At 50.3% G+C, this 19,320-nt stretch overlaps 1 protein-coding gene across 2 annotated transcripts in view; it reads left to right on the forward strand.

Moving 5' to 3' along the window:
- Positions 1 to 19,320, forward strand: part of Sorcs2 (sortilin related VPS10 domain containing receptor 2) — a 373,938-nt gene that overhangs the window by 160,588 nt on the left and 194,030 nt on the right. For both annotated transcript variants that reach the window (XM_050141233.1, XM_050141234.1), the window contains exon 2: positions 1,497 to 1,564. In XM_050141233.1, coding sequence (XP_049997190.1) covers positions 1,497 to 1,564 — 68 coding nt within the window. The remainder of the gene's footprint in view (positions 1 to 1,496; positions 1,565 to 19,320) is intronic.

The raw sequence follows: 19,320 nt of genomic DNA on the forward strand, positions 1-19,320 counted from the left end.
TTAATCATCGCTGCCTCGTGGCTGTAAGCCGTCCCGGCTCGCCGACACCCTCCCCTTCTTGCTCCCCGCTCTAATCATCAGGGAAAAACAGATACTTGATCAGCCAGTCTCTTGGGACCCATGCCTGGGAAGTTCTGCTCCTGATGAGGGAGGACCAGAGGGGTGGACATGGCCAGTGTGGTAACCCCAAATTAAGGAGGCTAAGGACTTCTACTAGAACCAAGCATGCCCAGGTTCACCTCCCAGGGTTCCCATGACAATGGGACTGTTAGGTGTTGGTAATATGGACTGGCAGGGAATGAAATGGATTTTGATGTTCACGAGAATCCAGCCACTAGCAGAGTAATTGCAAACCAACGTGTCTCCCCCTGGGTTGTATGGCCCGCTTCCCTCCTTCCCTTCCTTCCTTCCTTCCTTCCTTCCTTCCTTCCTTCCTTCCTTCCTTCTTTCCTTCCCTCTCTCCCTTCTTCCTCCCTCTTCTCTTTCTTTCTTTGTCTCAATGCATGGGCTTTGAAGATCATCTGAGAGCTTTGGAACACATTTTTCCCCCATTCTCTGAGCAGTTGTATTTTCTTCACTGCTTGGTCATGGGCCCCCTGTGTGTTGAGTAGTTTAACAAATAAAAGTGTCTGCTGGTGATTTGTGGACCCCTCCGGCTGTCACCCTCACCTCCCAACCCCTGTCATCGCTCTGCACTCCAGGACAAAGAGTGACAGCACAGCCTCAGGGGCCGGCTTCTCTCTAGGTCAGCCACACCAGGCAGTACATGGGCGCATTGATGTGCATACAGCCCTGCCCTCAGAAGCTTGCCAGATGTGCTTTGCGCTTGTTCGGTTTACTTTCTTCATTGTTGTGGCAAAATACCCCACAAAAAAAATTATAGCGGAGGAAGGCTTTGTTTTAGCGCACAGCTGGAGGGGTCCAGTCCATCACGGTGGGGAAGGTACAGCAGCAGGAACATGAGGCAGCTGGTGGCATCTCATCCACAGGAAGGAAGCAGAGAAACGAGTGCTGATGCTCAGCCCACTCGCTCCTTTTTCCCTAATCCAGGCCCAGTCCATGGCTTGGTACCACACACCTCATCATGATCTTCTGACATCAATTAACCCAGTATAGAAAATCCGCCATAGACACGCCCGAAGACTTGTCTCCTAGGCGACTCTAGATCCTGTCCAGTTGACAGTGTTAATCACCGTGTGGATACTGGGACCAGAGCCTTGCTGAATATTTGGCCACAGTTTGGGATTCTCTGAGGCCGAGTTTAATGATTCCCGAGTGGCAGCAGGATTGGTTTGTCTCCAGAGTCATCCTAAAGGGAAGAAGGGCGTTTCCCAAGCAGAAGCAAGGCCTGTGTCTCAGAGTTGTGATATGTTGCCATCAGGCAATGTGGTTTGGGGGGTCCCAGTGTGGTTTGGGTGGAAAGTGTCACCGCAATCCTCTCTCAGAACCTTGAAACCAGCTGATGTCTACATTCTTCCTTTCTGTCGACACCACAGGTCATCTTGATCCTGACGAAGTACTACCATGCAGACATGGGGAAGGTTCTGGAAAGTTCTCTGTGGCGGTAAGTCAGCCCGATGGGCTTTTCTTTTCCTATCTATACCTGTGGGTCTTCATTTCACAGTCTCCTTGCAGAGGCCGGAGTCCTACCTGGGCTCCTGCAGCTCCAGCCTACTAGTGGGCCCCACGGCTAGAAAGACATAATGGAGATGTCGAAAGCGGATTAGGACTTTCGTCAGCGGGACAAAGGGCCCTGGCAGACGGACAACTGTTTGGAAGGCTTCTTTCCTGGCTCTTTTCTGTCTGTTGTTTTCTCGGGGCTCTTTTTGCCTCCTCCCGGGAGGAGGAGGCTGGCAGCGTGAATCCAGGTCACTGCACAATATCGCTGGCTCTGCTCTGGACTCTCGAGGCAGCTCCCAAGCCCCCTAAAGCTCAGGCTGGCCTCATTGTTAGGGTAGTTTGCTTTCTTTCCGGCTTAGCCAAAGAACTGTAAATAAATAACCCACCCAGGCGGGTATCTCTTTATACGTGAAACATGAATTGGGCCCAAAGACATCAGACCATCTTTGATGTCTGAGAGGGGCGGAGGGAGGAGGAGGCTGCAGAGACCATTTTGGCCATTATCATCATCAGTTCTGGTTGGGGCGTGAGGACCTCTCGGGCTTCGGGTGGGATCTTTTCTCCCACGGGAATTTACCACTGTAGTCCCTCTTGGTGTGGGATCATTTTGCCTTCTTTGTGTGTTTTTCCAGTAGTGATTAATTCATTTTAATTTGGGTTTGAAAAAGACCTGCCAGTTGGGACCGTTTGCTTGTTTGAGATAGGGTCTGTATCCTAGGCTAGCCTAGAAACCCATCATGCAGTTTCTTGCCTCTGTGCCCAGAGTGCTGAGACCAGGCCTGCATCCCTGTGCCCGACTCATCAGAAGGGCTTGCAGGAAGAGCTGCTTACACCTGCTTACTGTGGGTCTCTGTTTAGGTTTGACTTTGCTTGTACCACAGGGCTCTGGCACCCTACTTGTCACCCCTCTGTGGCACGTTAGAAATGTGTTCCCATGGTGCTCCGGGTTGGGTTTTTTGCAATGACAGTGTTACCTGGGGTGAACTGCCCAGGTCACTGTGGTGCTAAAGCCCCTTGGGTTTTGTCACTGTCCCCCCCCAACAGCCTTTCTGCGCCAGCTCTCCCAGCCAGGAACTCACCTCCTCACACATCAATCTGTTCCTGCAATGCTGGGGAAAGTGGTCAGGAACAGGCCACGTTCCTGTGTGGAGGAGAAGCTGTCCTCACGTGATCTTGATGCTCTCGACGTGTCTTGCTGTTCTAGGGCTTGAGGAAGGGAATACTTCTGCAGAATAAATTAGGTGTTAAATTCCAGTGGTGGGACCGGTGAGATGGCTCAGTGGGTAAAGGCACTTGCCACCAAGCCTGTCAATCTGAGCTCAACCTCTGGAACCATATAGTAGGAGGAAAACTTCTCAAGTTGTCCTCTGGCTTCCCGCACATGCACCAGAGCACATGTGTACACGTGTGTGCAATAATGAAAAATGCACAGACGGATGAACATAAGATTCTAGTAGCATCAGCTTCTCTGGGGAGTAGCACTAGAAGCCTGGCTTAGGGGTGTTACCTGGGGAGGGCAAGTGTGAGGGGCACCTTCCCGCCCAATGGAGTGTCTCCTTTTGCCGCCACAAGGATGGAGGGAGTCTCCTTTCTTCTTCTACATCCAATAAAAGTCCCCAGACTTTGGATGCCAGCAATCTAGTTACTTACTCTGTTCCCACCCCCTTGGATACCTTTCCTGGAAATTTCTGGAATGCTTGCTTCCTCTACTCTCAGCTTGGCTAAAGGCGCAGGCAGTGGAACTCTCTGGAACAGTGTCTGGTGTTTGAGTAGTGAGCTGCTTTCGTGGGGGCAGTCAGGCTTTTGAAGGCACTTGCTGGGTGTAGGTCCTACATTGGGACCTTATGGGGTGTGGAGGACAGAGAAGGCTACCTGGGGTCGGGACTCCTGAGTGACAGCTTCAAATTCTTCAGAAACAGATGGGGGATTCCAGAGGTCAAACCGCCCCTTTAGAGCTGTGGGCCTTGCAAACTTCCTTTACAGAACCTCTGTTTCTTATCTGTCTGTGGGGATGAAATGGAGGAGAGAGAGGCGGTGAGAGGGAAGGAGGTGGCTCCCAAAACATCCCAAGGTTGGTACGTTGTCTAAATTTGGATTTTCCCCAAAGCAAAGCAACAGATTTAAATTTTTCCCATCCCTTTCTCATCACGGTCTCTCCACCCAGACGTTTCTCGGCTTGATTAAAAATGCATTCAGAAGGTCTAGTCATTTCCAGAAACTTCCCCCATCCCCTGCGCGGGTGCAGTGACTTTCCGTGTTTAGATTATGCTGCTTTTGTGCCGATGCGCCTGCACGGGCTGAACAGTCTGAGAAGACTGAAGCTCAAGTTTGCATTCCTTCCCTCTCTGCTCGTAAACCAGGCTTCCAGCTGCACATGGCTCTGAGGCCTGCACAGCCATTACTTTCCTAGTGAATCAGTTGATTCTGTCTTTGAGCTCCCATCCAGGGAGGACCCAGTGCTCCCAATTCCCACCTGGGGAGGACCCAGTGCTCCCAGCTCCCACCTGGGGAGGACCCAGTGCTCCCAGCTCCCACCTGGGGAGGGTCCAGTGTTCCCAGCTCCCACCCGGGGAGGGTCCAGTGCTCCCAGCTCCCACCTGGGGAGGGTCCAGTGCTCCCAGCTCCCACCCAAGGAGGGTCTAGTGCTCCCAGCTCCCACCAGGGGAGGGTCCAGTGCTCCCAGCTCCCACCCGGGGAGGGTCCAGTGCTCCCAGCTCCCACCCGGGGAAGTTCCAGTGATCACAGCACCAGTCTGACAATTTATCTAAACTTTGCCAGTTTGTCAGTATCCCAGCATCCTCTTGATTCCCTGCGAGGAGCAGTTTCCATGCTGCTCTGATTGCATTTTCTCTTTGGAGTGTTGTCTGCTCTTACCTTGCTCCCACACTGGGACAGGGCAAGGAGCACCGGGAGGCTGAGAGTATGCCCGTGGGTCCTTTCCTGGGTGCTGCCTACCTGCTGTCTGCATTTGAGGCCTGTGAAATAGATGGTTCAGGTGCCAGTGTCTGGGGAGCATATATTAAATGGGGTTATTAAAGACACACTTATTGAACACACACCAAGCCTCCCAAGAATTCTCCTGTGTAATCACAATAAATACATTTTTAATGACAGGCCTGGTATTTACATTCTGGAAATGGCTCTGGGAAATCGAAATTGAATGCATTTTTAATTGTTCTGTGTTTAATGGACCTCACGTCAGCAGCATCTCCCTCCCAGCTTCCTTGACCCATCATCAGCATCTTCTGTATGTATTCTCCGCCAGTCTTGGGTCCTTTGATCAGTACAATGGGTTCGGAGAGACATTCCCACCTTAAGATGTGCTGACCAGCACCAGGGAATTAAGTCACCTGTCTTCTCCTTTCCTGGACTCACAGGCCCTGGCCAAGGCCTTCTCACTCAAGCCAGAGTTTATATATTCTGTCTATCCTTAAAGCTCAAGGCACAGTGGTTACTGTGCTGCTGGACCAAATGACCACACTGGGACACTTAAAACAGCAGCCATGGACTTTCATAGTCCTGGAGGTCAAAGGCTAAAACCATGATGTCACAGGGCAGTTCTTCCTCTGAAAACTAGGGAGGGCGCACCCATTCTGTCCCTGCCAGGCCCTAGTGACTTGAGTCACTGAGTCCTTACCTCTGTCTTCTGTGTGTGTTCATATGTATGTGTGTGCACATGTGTACAGGTGCATATTTGTGTGGGTACATACAGTGCAGGTGCATATGCATGTGGATGTATATGTGCGCAGGTGCATATGTATATAGGTACACACTGCGCAGGTGCATATGTATATAGGTACACACTGTGCAGGTGCGTATGTATGTGGATGTATATATGCACAGGTGCGTATGTATGTCAGTACACACTGCGCTGGTGCGTATGTATGTAGGTACACACTGTGCATGTGCGTATATAAGTAGGTAAACACTGCACAGGTACATATATAAGTAGGTACACACTGCACAGGTGCATATGTATATAGGTACACACTGCGCAGGTGCGTATGTATGTAGGTACACACTGCGCAGGTGCATTTGTATATAGGTACACACTGCACACGTACATATGTATATAGGTAAACACTGCACAGGTGCATATGTGTGTGGCTGTGAACTATGCAGGTGCATATGTATGAAGCTACACACTGCCCACAGGTGCATATGCCCCCCCCCCCACATGTGCCTGTGGAAGCAGAGATCAACCTTCCATGCCATTCCTCTGGAGCCATTCACTATTTTGTTTTTCAGGCAGATCTCTCACTGATCTGGAGTTTGCCTAGAAGGCTAAGCTAGCTGATGAGCAAGTCAGGAACCCTCCTAGCTCCACCTCCCAGCTCTAGAGCTAGAAGTGTGCACCCCAATGCCTGCTTTTTTTCATGGGGTTCTGGGCACTGAATTCGGTTCTTCTGTTTGCACGCCAGGTGCTTTACTGACTGAGCTATTACTTCAGTCTTCTGCTTGCTTCTGTTGTCACATGACCTCCTTGCTGTGGGTTTCTTCTAAAGACACTGACTGCTGGGTTTAGCGCCTGGCCAGATGGTTTGGGATGTTATCATCTCAAGAATCTTAACTTAGCCACCTCTGTAAAGACTCCCCACCTCCTCAGTGATGCATGGGGTTCAGGACATGGGCATCTCTTTGCAGGAGCTACCATTCAGCCCAGAGCATGGTCCATCATTAAGCTCTTGGATGTCATCTATATTGGATTTCCTAAACGACCACTGGCTCTTGCCCTGTCCTCTGTTCCTCAGTCACACACTTTTTGTCCCTCCTCATCCATAGCTAGATCCCTGCTCCCTCCCAGCTGGGTACTCAAGACCCAGGGACTTGAAAAACAGTCTGGTGCTGCTGATGGACTCAGTCCTCCCTCGAGGCTCACACCTGCCCTTTCCAACCCTCTGCCCAAACCTCTGGTGGCCCAGATGTCAGGGTTGGCAGGCAGAGTTGGAGCCACCACAGGGATGTGGGGACTTGGGTGCTTCTGGTCTCCGGAGGGCTTGTGTGATATTTGCACTCACTTCCATAACAGAGCCGTAGGTTCGTGAGATAAAGAGAGGTGAAGGGAAGGGGAAGCAAAGAGAAACAGAACTCTGGCTGCCACCCACTCTGCCCTCTGGGAGAGTGTTGCTAGGCCTGCCCATGCTTCAGGACTTAGCCCCATCCCCAAGCAAGACACAGCAGTTAGTATGGCGAGTGACTCCTGTAACAGAACAGATCGCAGGACTCCGGGTGCTGAGTGCTAAAACTGGAACAGCCCTATGGACAAATCTGTTCCCTGGAACCCTCTGGAGACCAGCCCCTCAGGAGGCCCTGCACAGTACTGTGCTTGGGGTTCGTGTTTTCAGCCTTCCTAGCATGATTGTCCTCAGCCTTTGAAAGCATTAGATTTCCTAATGGCCTCCCACACAACTGTGGTTCCCTGAAGTACCCTGCATGCATGTTCTTTTTGTGTGGTAGTCACATCCTTCAAACCCTAATGACCCAGTATTGGCCACCTGGGGGCGCTGTTTACCCCCAGTGAATGTGCCTGGTGTACAGAAACAGATCTTGCTTCCCTGTCCAGGACTCAGGATCTGGATGAGATGCAGATCTGGATGCCAGGCTCCGAGGTGGGATCTTAGCCTGCATTCCAACAAGATCTAGGAAAGACTGATGCTGCCTGTCCATAGGACAACGTGGCTGGTGCTTCTGGAGCACCCGGGAGTCTGTGAGGATGAGCTGCTCACTGGTAAAATCTGGTCAAGCTACACTCTGTCCACCTCAGTGAATGTGTGTGCTGCCTGCTGTCTGGCATGCATTTACAATTGTCCCTCAGTCCTGACTCCATCACCATTCAGTTCCACTCACAGTCAACCCCTAAGGAACTGCCCTGCCACTCAATGTATAGCACCCCCATCCCCAAAGGGGAACCCTCTCTCATTGAAAGTCTTGTGTTCTTACTTACATTACCTCTGCCACTATTAGAATACAAGTCAGCTGGGCATGGAGACCTGTCAGGTCCATATGGTTGACTGCAGGATGCCACAATCAAACAGTGACTGGGCTAGGCATGTATGTTGGGCCTGGGTGTATGAATGGGTGGAGGGATGGATGAACTGATGAATGGGAGGTGATGGATAGATGGTATGTAGATGTATGTGTGCATGTGTATGTGGCTAGCTGGTTAAAATGATAGCTGGGTAGGTGAGTTGACGAATGGATGGATAGGTAGATGGACAGACAGACAGATAAGTGGATGCACGAATGTGTGAATGAGTGAGAGTTGACAGTGTGGTTTTAGGAAACCTCTGCCGGGATCTTGAAGACTCTATGATTATGAGGTCACTCTAGGAGAAGCCGAGAGCACAGAGTTGTCGCCAATGCTGTCAAACAGGGAAAAGAAGCAAGGGAACATCCTGAGCCAGGAGAAAGCTGACCACAGCCCACCTTCCCACTCCTGCCCTCCATCCTGGGCTATGGCCTCCAGGATCTACGCTGAGGGTGGCTGTTGGGCAAGGTAAGTTTGAATTAGGGTACGCTTCCAAGACCCAAAGTGTTCTGTACCAGAGCCACCCCTGGGCCATCCCACAGGTACCTTTGACCTTGGCGCCTGCTGAAGGGGCAGCCAGGAAGAGTCTCTGCAGCTTTGGAGTGGACTGATGCAGGTTTCCACTCCGGATGGATGGCTTGGTTGGAATCTGTCGTTTTTGCTGGGGGTGGAGAGCATTCCCTTTCCCCCGGCTTCTTCTCTTTAATTATGGAATCTTTGACATATAGAGAAAAGTGCAGAATGTAGTAAAACACCAGCCTGGGGGCCGATGGCAGAGGTGGACTCGTGCACATTTAAATGCTCTCTCTGTTCCTCCCAGCCTGCCTCTATTGTACTTAGTCTGATGTCCTGTGGTCCTGGGGTCCGGGGATAGGAAGCAGGCATTTTGCCACTGGTAGGTAGTGGAATTAGGGTGTCGTTTTCATCCCAGCGAAGCCTCACCAGCTCAGCCATTACACATCTGCCAATTGTTTGCTCTCTACACTTAGAAAACAATAGATTCCAATAAAACCCACCCTTTGCCCTTCTGCTACACCCCCCTGTCTGCTCTCTACCTGGGAGTTATCTCCATCTTGAGCTTGGGGTGGACCATTCTGGTTTGCTTTATAGCTTACCTATAAAGCAAAACTTTAAACACATGCAGCAACTCATAAATCACAATTTATATCAGCTCAAGACAATGTGTATGTCTCTGTGTAATCAGACATGCAACCACTGGGCTTGTTTCAAAAATTGATATGAATGGCATTCTCCTGCTCTGGGCATTTGATTTATGTGCTCAACTTTGTTCTGGTAATTTCCCCTTGTTGCACGTGGATCCTCTCTGAGGTGTGCATTCTCCATCATGAGACGGTGATGGTGATGCCTAGAGCATTTGCTATTCCAGTCAGGGCAGCAGCGAGCCTGTGAGCCATAGTGAGCTCCGGGGCTGCCTCTCCAGGCAGGTATAGGGTAGCGTGCAGGGCTGGCTGGATTTCTTCTCTATTCATTTTACCAGCTTGCTAGTGGGGTGGCCAGATCCTCCATATCTTGGATGTCATCAGACTTTACCAGTATGTACTCAGGGGCCACCGGACTGTGACTCAGTGTCCTCCTGAGGTGGCATGTGCCTTCTCATGGTCACATGCAGGCCTGCTCTGTGTGACCTAACTACATAGGCACTACTGTATCCCTCTGCTTTCGTTAAGGAATTTAACTCTTTCCTAACCCTTTCCTCTTCATCTCCAAGTCCCCAAATGTCAAGATGCATTTTCCTAAATGTGCTCTAAACCCTCATCCCTGGCCCTGGGGGCTTTTCTATTTCCAATGCCCACAAAGATACTTTCTCCTAAGAATGTTTTTGTCTTTCCATAGTTTGGTCTCAACGCACCAGTCTGATAGTGAGCCTGTGGGTGGTGTGTCTCTTGGCAGTGTGCCAGTCTTACCTTAGATATCATTTTCCCAGCACTGGGCCGGCAGTGTGTTAGTTGCTTCAGGCAGGTCTCAGGGTCACTCGCAGCAGCGAGAGAGGGGCATGGGATCAAGTGTTGCCGTGGCAGGAGCAGTTCCAGAAGATTCGGCTATGCACATTAGCAAGCATGGGAGCGGGAAAGGAAGGGTGGAGCCTGTGCAAAGGACTCAGCATCTCTCTGCACACATCCTGCATTCCATGCAATGGTCTCAGGCAACTTGCCACCTTCCTTCATTTCATAATCTTTTATTTTTAATTTATTTCATTAAAATTTTTAACTGTCATTAATTTGTTTCATTTCTTTTTAGTTTTTACATAAAATGTAAATGCTCAATCTTTGTTATATTGTGCCTTTTTGTTCTGTTGATTAAATCCTGGGGTAGAATTCCCCAGAATATACTGTGGGAATCTGTTCTATCTTTTGCTTTCATGTTCCAAGAGAGCTGGGGTTTGAGATTTTCGGATCTTGTCAATATCCCTGTGACATCACTGAATTGGGATATCATTGGATTTAAAACTAGATTTGATCCTATCTTTCCATAATATCTCCCTCACACCTAATTCTCAAGATTCACATGCTGCCCCTGAGCAACACGCAGTGTCTATTGTCGTAGACTGTGTTAAGGCATCGTGCTCTGTAAGTGCCCAGTGGGAAAGATCAGAGCTTTGAGACCCAATGGTTGGACAAATGGCTCCCAACACTCCTCCCTATTAAGAAGGGTGAGTCCTTTGTGGAGACAGAGCCATGCAGTGTACATTCCGGCTTGTTTGTCTGAAGGGAGAGGTGGACAGAGCTGGAGGCAGGGTGTTTGACCTGCCCACGAGGCAGCTGTGACTCCCAGGGTATACAGTGTATTTCTCAGTGGCCTGGATGCCAGGACTGGCGCAGCATGGGAGTGCTGATGGGTCCTTGTCAACAGGGAAAGCTGAGCGAGTGTAGCCACAGCTTCCAGAGAGGAGCCCCGAAGGAGCCTGCTGTGTCCTTGGTGGCATCTGGAGGGCACCAGTCTTGCACTGTTGGGCTTGTGTTAGTACCCTGTGTGCCAGGCTTTGGCATGCCATGTACATGCACACAGAAGTTGGTTTTGAGCCTTGCTGAGTCCCTGTCCCTCCTGGTGATTCCAGGGTCCTCCTATTCAAGGATCCCAGTGGTTCAGTCCAGACCCATATCCCATAGTTATTACAAAGATGGCTTCTACCCCAAAGATGGCAGTTGTCACAAAGATGATATCTAAAACAGGTATCTATAATGTATATGAATTTTCTTAGGGGTCAGAGATCCCTCCTGTCCCCTAGTGGCCTCAGCACATGGCTTCTCATCTGCCCCTGTGCATGCAGAGAGCCTCAGGGCAGATAGGGCTCTCAATAGAGGCCCTGACTTGGAAGCTTTTGAGTCTATTCAATAAATAATCATTAGTTTTGAAGCAGCAGTTTGTGGGCCTGGTGCCCACCTATAATTCCAATACTTAGGATACTGAGTTGATGTCCAGACTGGGATGTGCTGTTAGGGACAGACCAACCAGGGATAAGATTTGGGTGACAAAGAAGTAGTGAAAATTTAAGGACATCCTTCTGTGGCCCCAGTCCCCTGTAGCCTCTTATCTACTCATCTACCTATTTATCTATTTTCCCTCTTTCTCCCTCCCTCCTTCACACCTTCCCTCCTTCCCTCCCTCCCTTCCTCCCTCCCTCCCTCCCACCCTCTCTCCCTCCCTCTTTCATCTAACCTCTTCCTCTACCTTTGGTTTCTCATTCCTCTCATCTTTCCATTCATCTCCCCTCTCTATCATCTCTCCACCCGTTTATCATGCATTCACCCATCCATTTCCTCACCTGTCCTTCCGTATAGCTCTCCGCCCATCCATCTATCCATTTGTGCAGCTGGCTCAGCTGTCTATCATTCATGCATCCCTTCCACCAAACTGTTGGTTCACCCACCATTCTCCATTCATCCGTATAACCATCCACTCACTCACCCGTCCATCTTTCATGGTTTGAATATGCAATGCCCCCCCCACTGGCTTTCATGTTTGAGCAATTGTCCCCATTTCCTGTTAATTCTCTGCTTTCTGTGTGTGGATTCAGTGTAACCAGACAGCCTCCTGCCTCTGCCACCTGCACCCCTGCTTGCTGCATTGTCTTCCCCATCATTACAGACTTTATCCCTCTGGAAGTGTAAGCCAAAATATGTCCTTTCTTCATTAAGTTTCATTTGTAAGGGTATTTTATCACAGAACAAGGAAGTAACTAAGACAGTAACAATTCATTATTCTCTCTCACCTATCAACTCTCCTATCCATTCCCCCACTCACCATCTACCTATTAAGCTACCTGTTCATTCATCCATTATCGTCAAATATCCATCTATTCCCTCCATCATCATCTTCCTGTTCCCATCATCCACTTCATCCATTGTTCATTAATCTGCCACCCACCCACCTGCCCATCATCAATCTATTATTATCCATTCATCATTCTTATATCCATTCATCTACTTATATATGCTTACTCTACCTGTCCATCTACTCACTTATCCATTCATCCTTCAGTGTCCACCAATCCATCTGCCACCCATATATCCATCATCCTTTCCATTCATCCTTCATCCTCCATTCTCCATCTACCCATCCACCCTTCATTAATCTAATCTATTCAGCATTTTCCATTTGTCATCCATCCAACCATCCATTTACCTATATATACATATTTCACCTATCCGTCTACCCACTTACTTATTCAACACTCCAAATCTACCAACCCATCCAACATCCATCCACCCATTATCCATTCCATTCATCATTAACTCATCCTTCATCCTCCACCATCCATCTAACCATCCCATCGTAATCTCATCTAGTCATCATTTTTCATCATGCTACATACATACAACTACCCATCTATCCATAAATCCATCCATCATCCACCCGGTCACCCATTTATCATTCATCCATTCTTTAGACTTTTAGTTAGAGTAAACCATAATTGGCACCCAAGACTCTTAAGTATAGAGTCTGTAGATGAGGAAATCACCCATGGCAGTGTGAAACAGTTCTCACTGACAAGAGGTGTGAGAAGCAGGGAAGCTCTAGCCATGCCACCCTACTGGAGAAGATGGTACCATGAAAGGCTTCCTGGAAGAAGATAGTCTTCTCTCCTCTTCTGCCTGTGTAGTGGTCATCCCTGTTCCTCCTCACCCTCCCTGATGGTCCTCTTTTAAACATCTGTCAAGTTTATGCAGCCACCAGTTCTTTAGTTAGCTTAAACTACACCACAGAGAAATGCTGGGGACAGCACTGGCCCTGGAGGGCCATTCTCTTCTGGCCAGGCCTGTAGTGCAGCCTCTTAGTAGGACCTGACTGGTCAGTATTTACCATGGGCTTCACCCTGGCTGTCAGGCTGCCTACCTTTCATCCATTCCCTCCTCATCCTCTATAATCTCAATATTTGACCCAGCTCTGCTGGACCTAAACGGCCACCCTAGAGTGATGATCACTCTACGGTATGGCTTATCCCATGTACTGCAACAGCTCCCAGAAGCTGGCCTGCAGGTCAAAAGCATGCCTTGGCAGGCAGTGTTTGCCTAGAGTTGCCTACCTAGTTGTTTTCATGGGCCCTGGCTTCTTGTCTACTGCAATGGCATTGTCTCAGGTAGATGAGCCCCAACTCTTTTTAGGTCTATGTGACAATGACTATCTTGAATGCTCTTTTGAGAAAAGAAGATGGTACTGGTGGGGAGGTCCTAGTATTCTGAGTCTCAGGCCTATGTTGAGCCCAAACCCTCTTCAGACATTGAGACCTTCCCTCTGGAGCTGTTATTGCCTGCGCCTGTGTTGGGGGGGGTCTACCTGTAGCCTCTGTTTCTTTCCCAGAAACCCTGCCCAGTCTCATATCCCACTCTGAGTGGTCGGGTGCTTCCTGCACATCTCCCAGGATGGGGGTAACAACCCACCACATACATGTTCCTTGTGTTGTTGTCCTCTGCTTCCTATGATCTGGTCTTCCTGTGTTCTCTGCTTTCTCAGAATCTCAGACCAGAGGTGAGTCTGGGGTTTTGTGAAGCAGAACAGCACCCACAAGGTGTCACTCTGGCTTTCAGCCCCCGGGCCTCTCTGCTCCTTCATACACTGGACAAGGCTATGGTCATTTAGGAGGTTTTTGGGATGGGTGTTGACAGATTGCCCTCTAGAAAATTCTCCACCAAAAAAAATCCTGCTAAATATAACTCATAATCATCCCAGAACTTCAGAAAACTAAAAAATAGATGAGGGGGGAAGCAATCCCTTTGTTAGTCCCACCCCACGAGATTAAAGCTATTAATATCTGCGGTGAATATTCTCGCCAGGCTTTTAAAGATGCAAATATATACATGTTTTATAAATGTTGAATCCCAAAGGAATTATGTATTAAACACTTCTTATGGGCTGACTGTTTTCACAGCCACTATTTTTAATGGCTGTATAATACACCCTGATCTAAAGAAGGTATTATTTATTTAACCAAGTTCTCGGTTTTAGACATCTGAGTCATTGCTAATTTTCACTAAGGCAAAGATGGAAATGTAAAGAGCCATAGCACCCGGCCCTGCATGCATCACCCTGCGTCTTGGAGTCTGCTTGGAATAAGTGCCTGAGAGTGGATGTTCTCTTCTGCATTGGGGTCGTGGTGCTGGGATTCTGACATGGGTGAGCATGTGACGGGTTTGTTGAGGTTGCTGTTGATGTTACTGGGTAACTGGGAAGTTGAAGAGCCCTTAGACAAGAAGAGCCCTGCAGGCCCTCCCTCCCTCCTGGTATGACTGTCTCCTGGCTGAAGGAAGGCTTGGCAGGGTGAAGAGCAGTCATATTTGTGCTTCTCTAAATCCTGCGTGAGGACAGAGGCCTCTGACCCCGAGCACCTTCCTTAGTGACTTTTATCAATGCTGGACAAAAGCAACTTAAGGAAGGACGCAGTCCCTATGGTGGAAAAGCTGTGCCAGGAGGACAAGGCAACTGGTCACATTGCATCCACAGTCAAGAACCGGAGAGAGGAAAAGAGGGGAAGAGAGGAACGCTGATGCTCAGCTCACTTTCTCATTTTCACTACGCCCGGCACCCCAGTCCACAGAATGGAGTTACCCATATTCAAGGTGGGTCTCCCTTTTTGTTAAATCTTTGTGGAAACTGCATCACAGACACATGTAGAATTGGCTCCTGGCAGGTCTAGATCCTGTGGAGCTGAAAATGGATGTTAGCCATCATGCCTTGGCTCTGTGTCAACGCCCTGCTGCCTCCAGCACTGAGCTTGCTGCTGCCTGGGATGAGAGAGGTGACCCTCATCCTCCATCAGATTAGCCTGGGCTCACATACAGCCCTGGACCAGGGATCAGGAAGGTGAAAGGAGACAGGCTCTCTGAGCGTGCACGGCATCACTTCTGTGTGTCTTAAAGTAACTCACAAAGAAGAAAAGGCCTGAGATCCGGGCAAAGGTTTGCTTCCTGATAGAGACCGTTGCAAACGGATTTAACACCAGACGGGAGCTAACTGGAACCATTGTTGCCAGCAGGGCCCAAGTGTGAAGAGTGAAGGTCTATGGATATAAAAAGTTATTTCTAGGCTGCCGAGACTGCTCTGGAGCCCAAGCTAGTGCAGAGAAGGGAGCTGGGACTCAATCCAGGGGGTGGTTTTTCTACTAAGCAGGCTTCCCCTATAGGGACCAGCTGGCCATGGACGCTGAAGGTGTCTGGGTCAACTCTGGGAGTGGAGGTGCTAAGGCCTCGGGTGGCTCTGAGACCCACTATAGGGGGCCCCAGTGTTGAGTCTGAATCAGGGACCACTGGGCCTTGCCTGACTCAGTTTCTATTGGAGCTTCTGCCACTGCTCTCTCAGCCTCTAGAATGGTCTCCTGGGGTATGTGAATTCTTTCAGGCCTTGTTCTTTGAGTGCAGGGACAGATCTCTCCCAGGGGAGTACTCCCATCCCAACTGCTCTCCACAAACATTGGAGGGTGAGATAGAGGTGGGCAGAATAGAAGCTAGACTCAGAGATGGCATGCTGCACCTAGTCCAGGTAACTGTACCCCAGCAAACCAGAGGCTTCGCCAATGGTGTTTTGTTCATGTAAAGACCACCAGACGAGTTACCAGCTGGTGTCCTCTGACAGCTCTCCTCTAAGCATGACAAGGACCCAGGTTCCTTCCATATTGTGGCTCTACATACTCCCTAGTTCTGGGTATCTAGTCTGTGCCTGCTTCAGACAGAGGAGTTCAGAACACAAGGACAGCCCGTGGGAAGCCCTGCCCTCTTGTCTCAGGCTCGATCACATGTCTGCTCTAATACAAGGGAGGATCAAAATCATAATGCACTGTGCACCTAGGGACGCACTTACTGTGACCACCTGGCCGGGCCTGGTAGAACCTGGCCTTAGTGGCACTGTTCACATTAGGGTCAGCAAGACCCATGTGCAGAAAAGGTTGTTCCATGGACTGACTGTAGAACTCTGGGAATCCTTCTTCAGTGCCCACCATTGCTAGTTTCACAGCAACAGTCCCCCTCTCTTCAGGGTCCCATGATCCCTGATGTGCAAGGCCTGGCAAAGCACAGAGCACATCTGGAGGACCTGAGGCAGGTGTCACAGGAGGCAGATGTTCAAGTGTGGCCTCGGACAGTGATTCTGGTCCTCCATAGACTCAACCCCATACCCTCTCCTAGTTCCGCCAATCTTGCCTTGTAGCTTAGAACCCACTCACCAGCTAAACTCACAGCAACGGCACCCCAGGGAGGGTGTTGGAATTCAGAACTTGCCACCTGCCAGGCCTGTGTGGTATGTGTGATGCCACATGAAGCTTAAGTAGTTCACAGGCTTGGCACTGAGCCACCTGCTGTCTCTACGCCCACCATCCTGAGGACGGCAGGGGGCTACCTGCGCTTTGAAATGTTGTACCAGCAGATGGCCGCCATCACTTCTGTTTGGCTTTGTTTCCCTCTGTGGAGGAGTCTTCTCTGGCCCTGCTCCTGGTTCTCTCTTGCACACGCAGGCTCTGCTACTCAGTGCCTTCTGCACCGTGCGGCATTTGATTTAAAATTTGACTTAGGTCCCCAGCAAGACTGCTGGCTGGAGGCCTGTGGAAAGCAGTAGGGCTTCGTGTGATCAGAGGGAATGGTCTCACCCTGTACCATCTCCCTTCTGTATCAGGGAGTCCACCCACAGCTTCTCCATCTCCTCCAGGCAGGCCAAGCCCAGGCGCTCAGATTGGAGATTTGAATTCAAGTTCTGGCTTTACGTACATGACCTTGGGAAAGCTGCTAACTGTCTCTGAGCCCATGTCTATGGAATGGAGATGAATGTGTGGCCTTGGTTTGGAGTCCAGGTAATGGATGTAGAATGGATAGGCCAGTGCCTGGCTTCAGATGGTTCTAATATAATTTTTTTTATCATTCTTTGAGAAACACCTGTTCCTTACAGGGATGGGACGGAGGGACCAGGTTCCCAACTCTTGTGGATCTCTTTGGTTGTGGGTACCTCCAAAATGATAGGCCCATGGTTGCGCTCCACCAGGCACTGGGGGTAGCAAGTGACAGCCACTGTCCTAGCCCCCAAGTGATCCAGAACCTCTGCCACCGTGTTCCCATTGCCTCTCTGGAAACAACTGCCGTGCCCAGTCCTTCCTGACCTTTGTCTCCTCTCTGACCACCTCACCCACATGCAAAGCAGGGTGCTCTGTGGGCTGGCTTTGTGACCTGGGAAGTCTTTATCCTCTGGTGCTCCAAATGCCCATCTGCCCTGGGACACAGCAATAGCCACTTTTCTGCAGGGTACCACACGTCACAGCTGGAGCTGGGTCAGTTTCCTCTGTTATCAGCCTGTGCCTGTAGCTCTCTGTTCCGCAGCTTGAACCTTCCTGTCCGGTCCCAGCAACTCCCACCTGGACACCGGCCCTAGCCATAACGAGGTCCCCGTGCTCCTATCTGTGAGCCCTTCATTGTGCCCAGCTTGAAAATGACCTCTGACAAAGGTCCATGTGGCCCTTGGACATACCCCCCAACCCTTGGACATACCCCCGGGACCCTCGACCTCCTGCCCCCGGCTAGGCATCCAAAGCCAGGTCCTCTCTTACTCTAGCTCCCCACCTCCCTTGCCCGTCCACGCCCATCTGTGCTCTAGCTCAGCTCTGTTCCGAGCCCTCTAACCTTGACAAGGCAGCTTCCAGGAGATTGTCGTCCCCCCAGCCCCCCCAGAGCTGCTGCAGACTCTGCCTGAAGCATCTCTCCCCTGAGATCCCGTCACCCCTCTTGTTTGCTCTCTACTGAGTTTCTCGCCGTCTCCTGAAATTTACATACAATGCTTAAAATTTTCCTATTATTTTGACATTATTTTAATGTCATTTTCTTTTCCAAATGTCGTCGCTGGCTTTGTTTCTTTGTATGTGGCTCATCTGCTGTGCATGTTAACAGGCTTGTGTGACAGGCTTGAGTGAGCCGCGACCTTCTTTGTCACGGTCATGTGCCCCTCCACCTCCCCACCCCGAGGCCCCATCGCTCCCATCTCTGCGCTTTGACAAGGGCTGCTGGTCCAGTATAGCCTGTGGGATAGAGTCAGTCCTCTCAAGGGCGTAGAAAGCCCCACCTCCTAATCCCCCCCCCCTGCCGCCCACACACATACTGGTGGAAAGCTGAGCATTGGGCTACTTCCTTCAACCTAAGATGCCGGCCCGGGCTATTTTGTTTGGATGGCCTAGCCCTCACCCTCACCCAGCACCTGACTTGGGACAACACTCAGGGAGCCTGGGCATCATCCTGTAGTTCCTTCAGGGTGTGGTGCCTTCTGCGACTTCTCATGTCTCAGGTCTTGGAAACGGTAGTGTCTTCTGAGTGTATGAAGGCCAGAGGGCGTGGAAGAGTAGGAGTCTCCCGGCCCAGTGTGTAGTTTTATTCTGTGTCAACACTGAAGTCCCCTACCATGGCCAGCTTCAAGCTGTCAAGCCATGTCCCTGGGTACAGAATGGGTTAGAGGTGTCACCTTCGTCTTCTCTCCACCATCATGTGACTGCAGTGGCTCTCTGCTGTTTAGGGATCTGGAGTCCTGAAATTTTATAGGAGCTTTTGGATCTGTGGGTAGTGACCCGAGAGGGCATGGTGGGCACCACAGAGCAAATGGGACATTTCCAGCTCTCCCCAAGAGCTCTGGCCTTGTGGCTTATCACCCTCCCAAACCCTCGTGTATTCCTCAGCCATGCTGAGTGGCTGGGGCTGGACACTGAGGTATAGACTGGAAAGTGGCAAGTCTGCTGTTTCTGGATGCCTGGTTTTTAGAACGTTCTGTTAGTTCTGAGTCTCTGGTTCCCTTCCCCCTGAAGTAAGCCCCCAAAAGTGGGGTGTCTCCAGGCAGGAAGGCTTATGGGGCTCTGTCTATGACTCACTCACCTCAGCCTGGGAATCCCTTGACCCCAGAAGTGTGCTCTGACCTCTGATGACTTCATGCATTTGTCGGCCCTTCCTAGATGCTAATCCTGATTTCAGAGCTACGTATGGAACCTGGATGTACCTGATCCTCTGTGCTGAGGGAGTAAGGGGCCATGAGGAAAGAGCGAGTGGCTTGCTTTGAGTCTCCAAGTGTGTTGATTGCACCACCCCTGGTGGCGGGGGTGGCTGTCTCTGCTAGCACGCAACCCCCAGCGTGGGTGCCTACAGCAGCTCACCAAGAAGCGCTGTGCTGGCATGGCTTTCTCTAGGAGAGTCTCAAGAGAA

Source organism: Alexandromys fortis, unplaced genomic scaffold (genome assembly GCF_014885135.2).
Source record: "Alexandromys fortis isolate MF-2015 unplaced genomic scaffold, M_Fortis_MF-2015_v1.1 scaffold_7, whole genome shotgun sequence".
In the NCBI taxonomy this organism is placed as follows: Eukaryota; Metazoa; Chordata; class Mammalia; order Rodentia; family Cricetidae; genus Alexandromys; species Alexandromys fortis.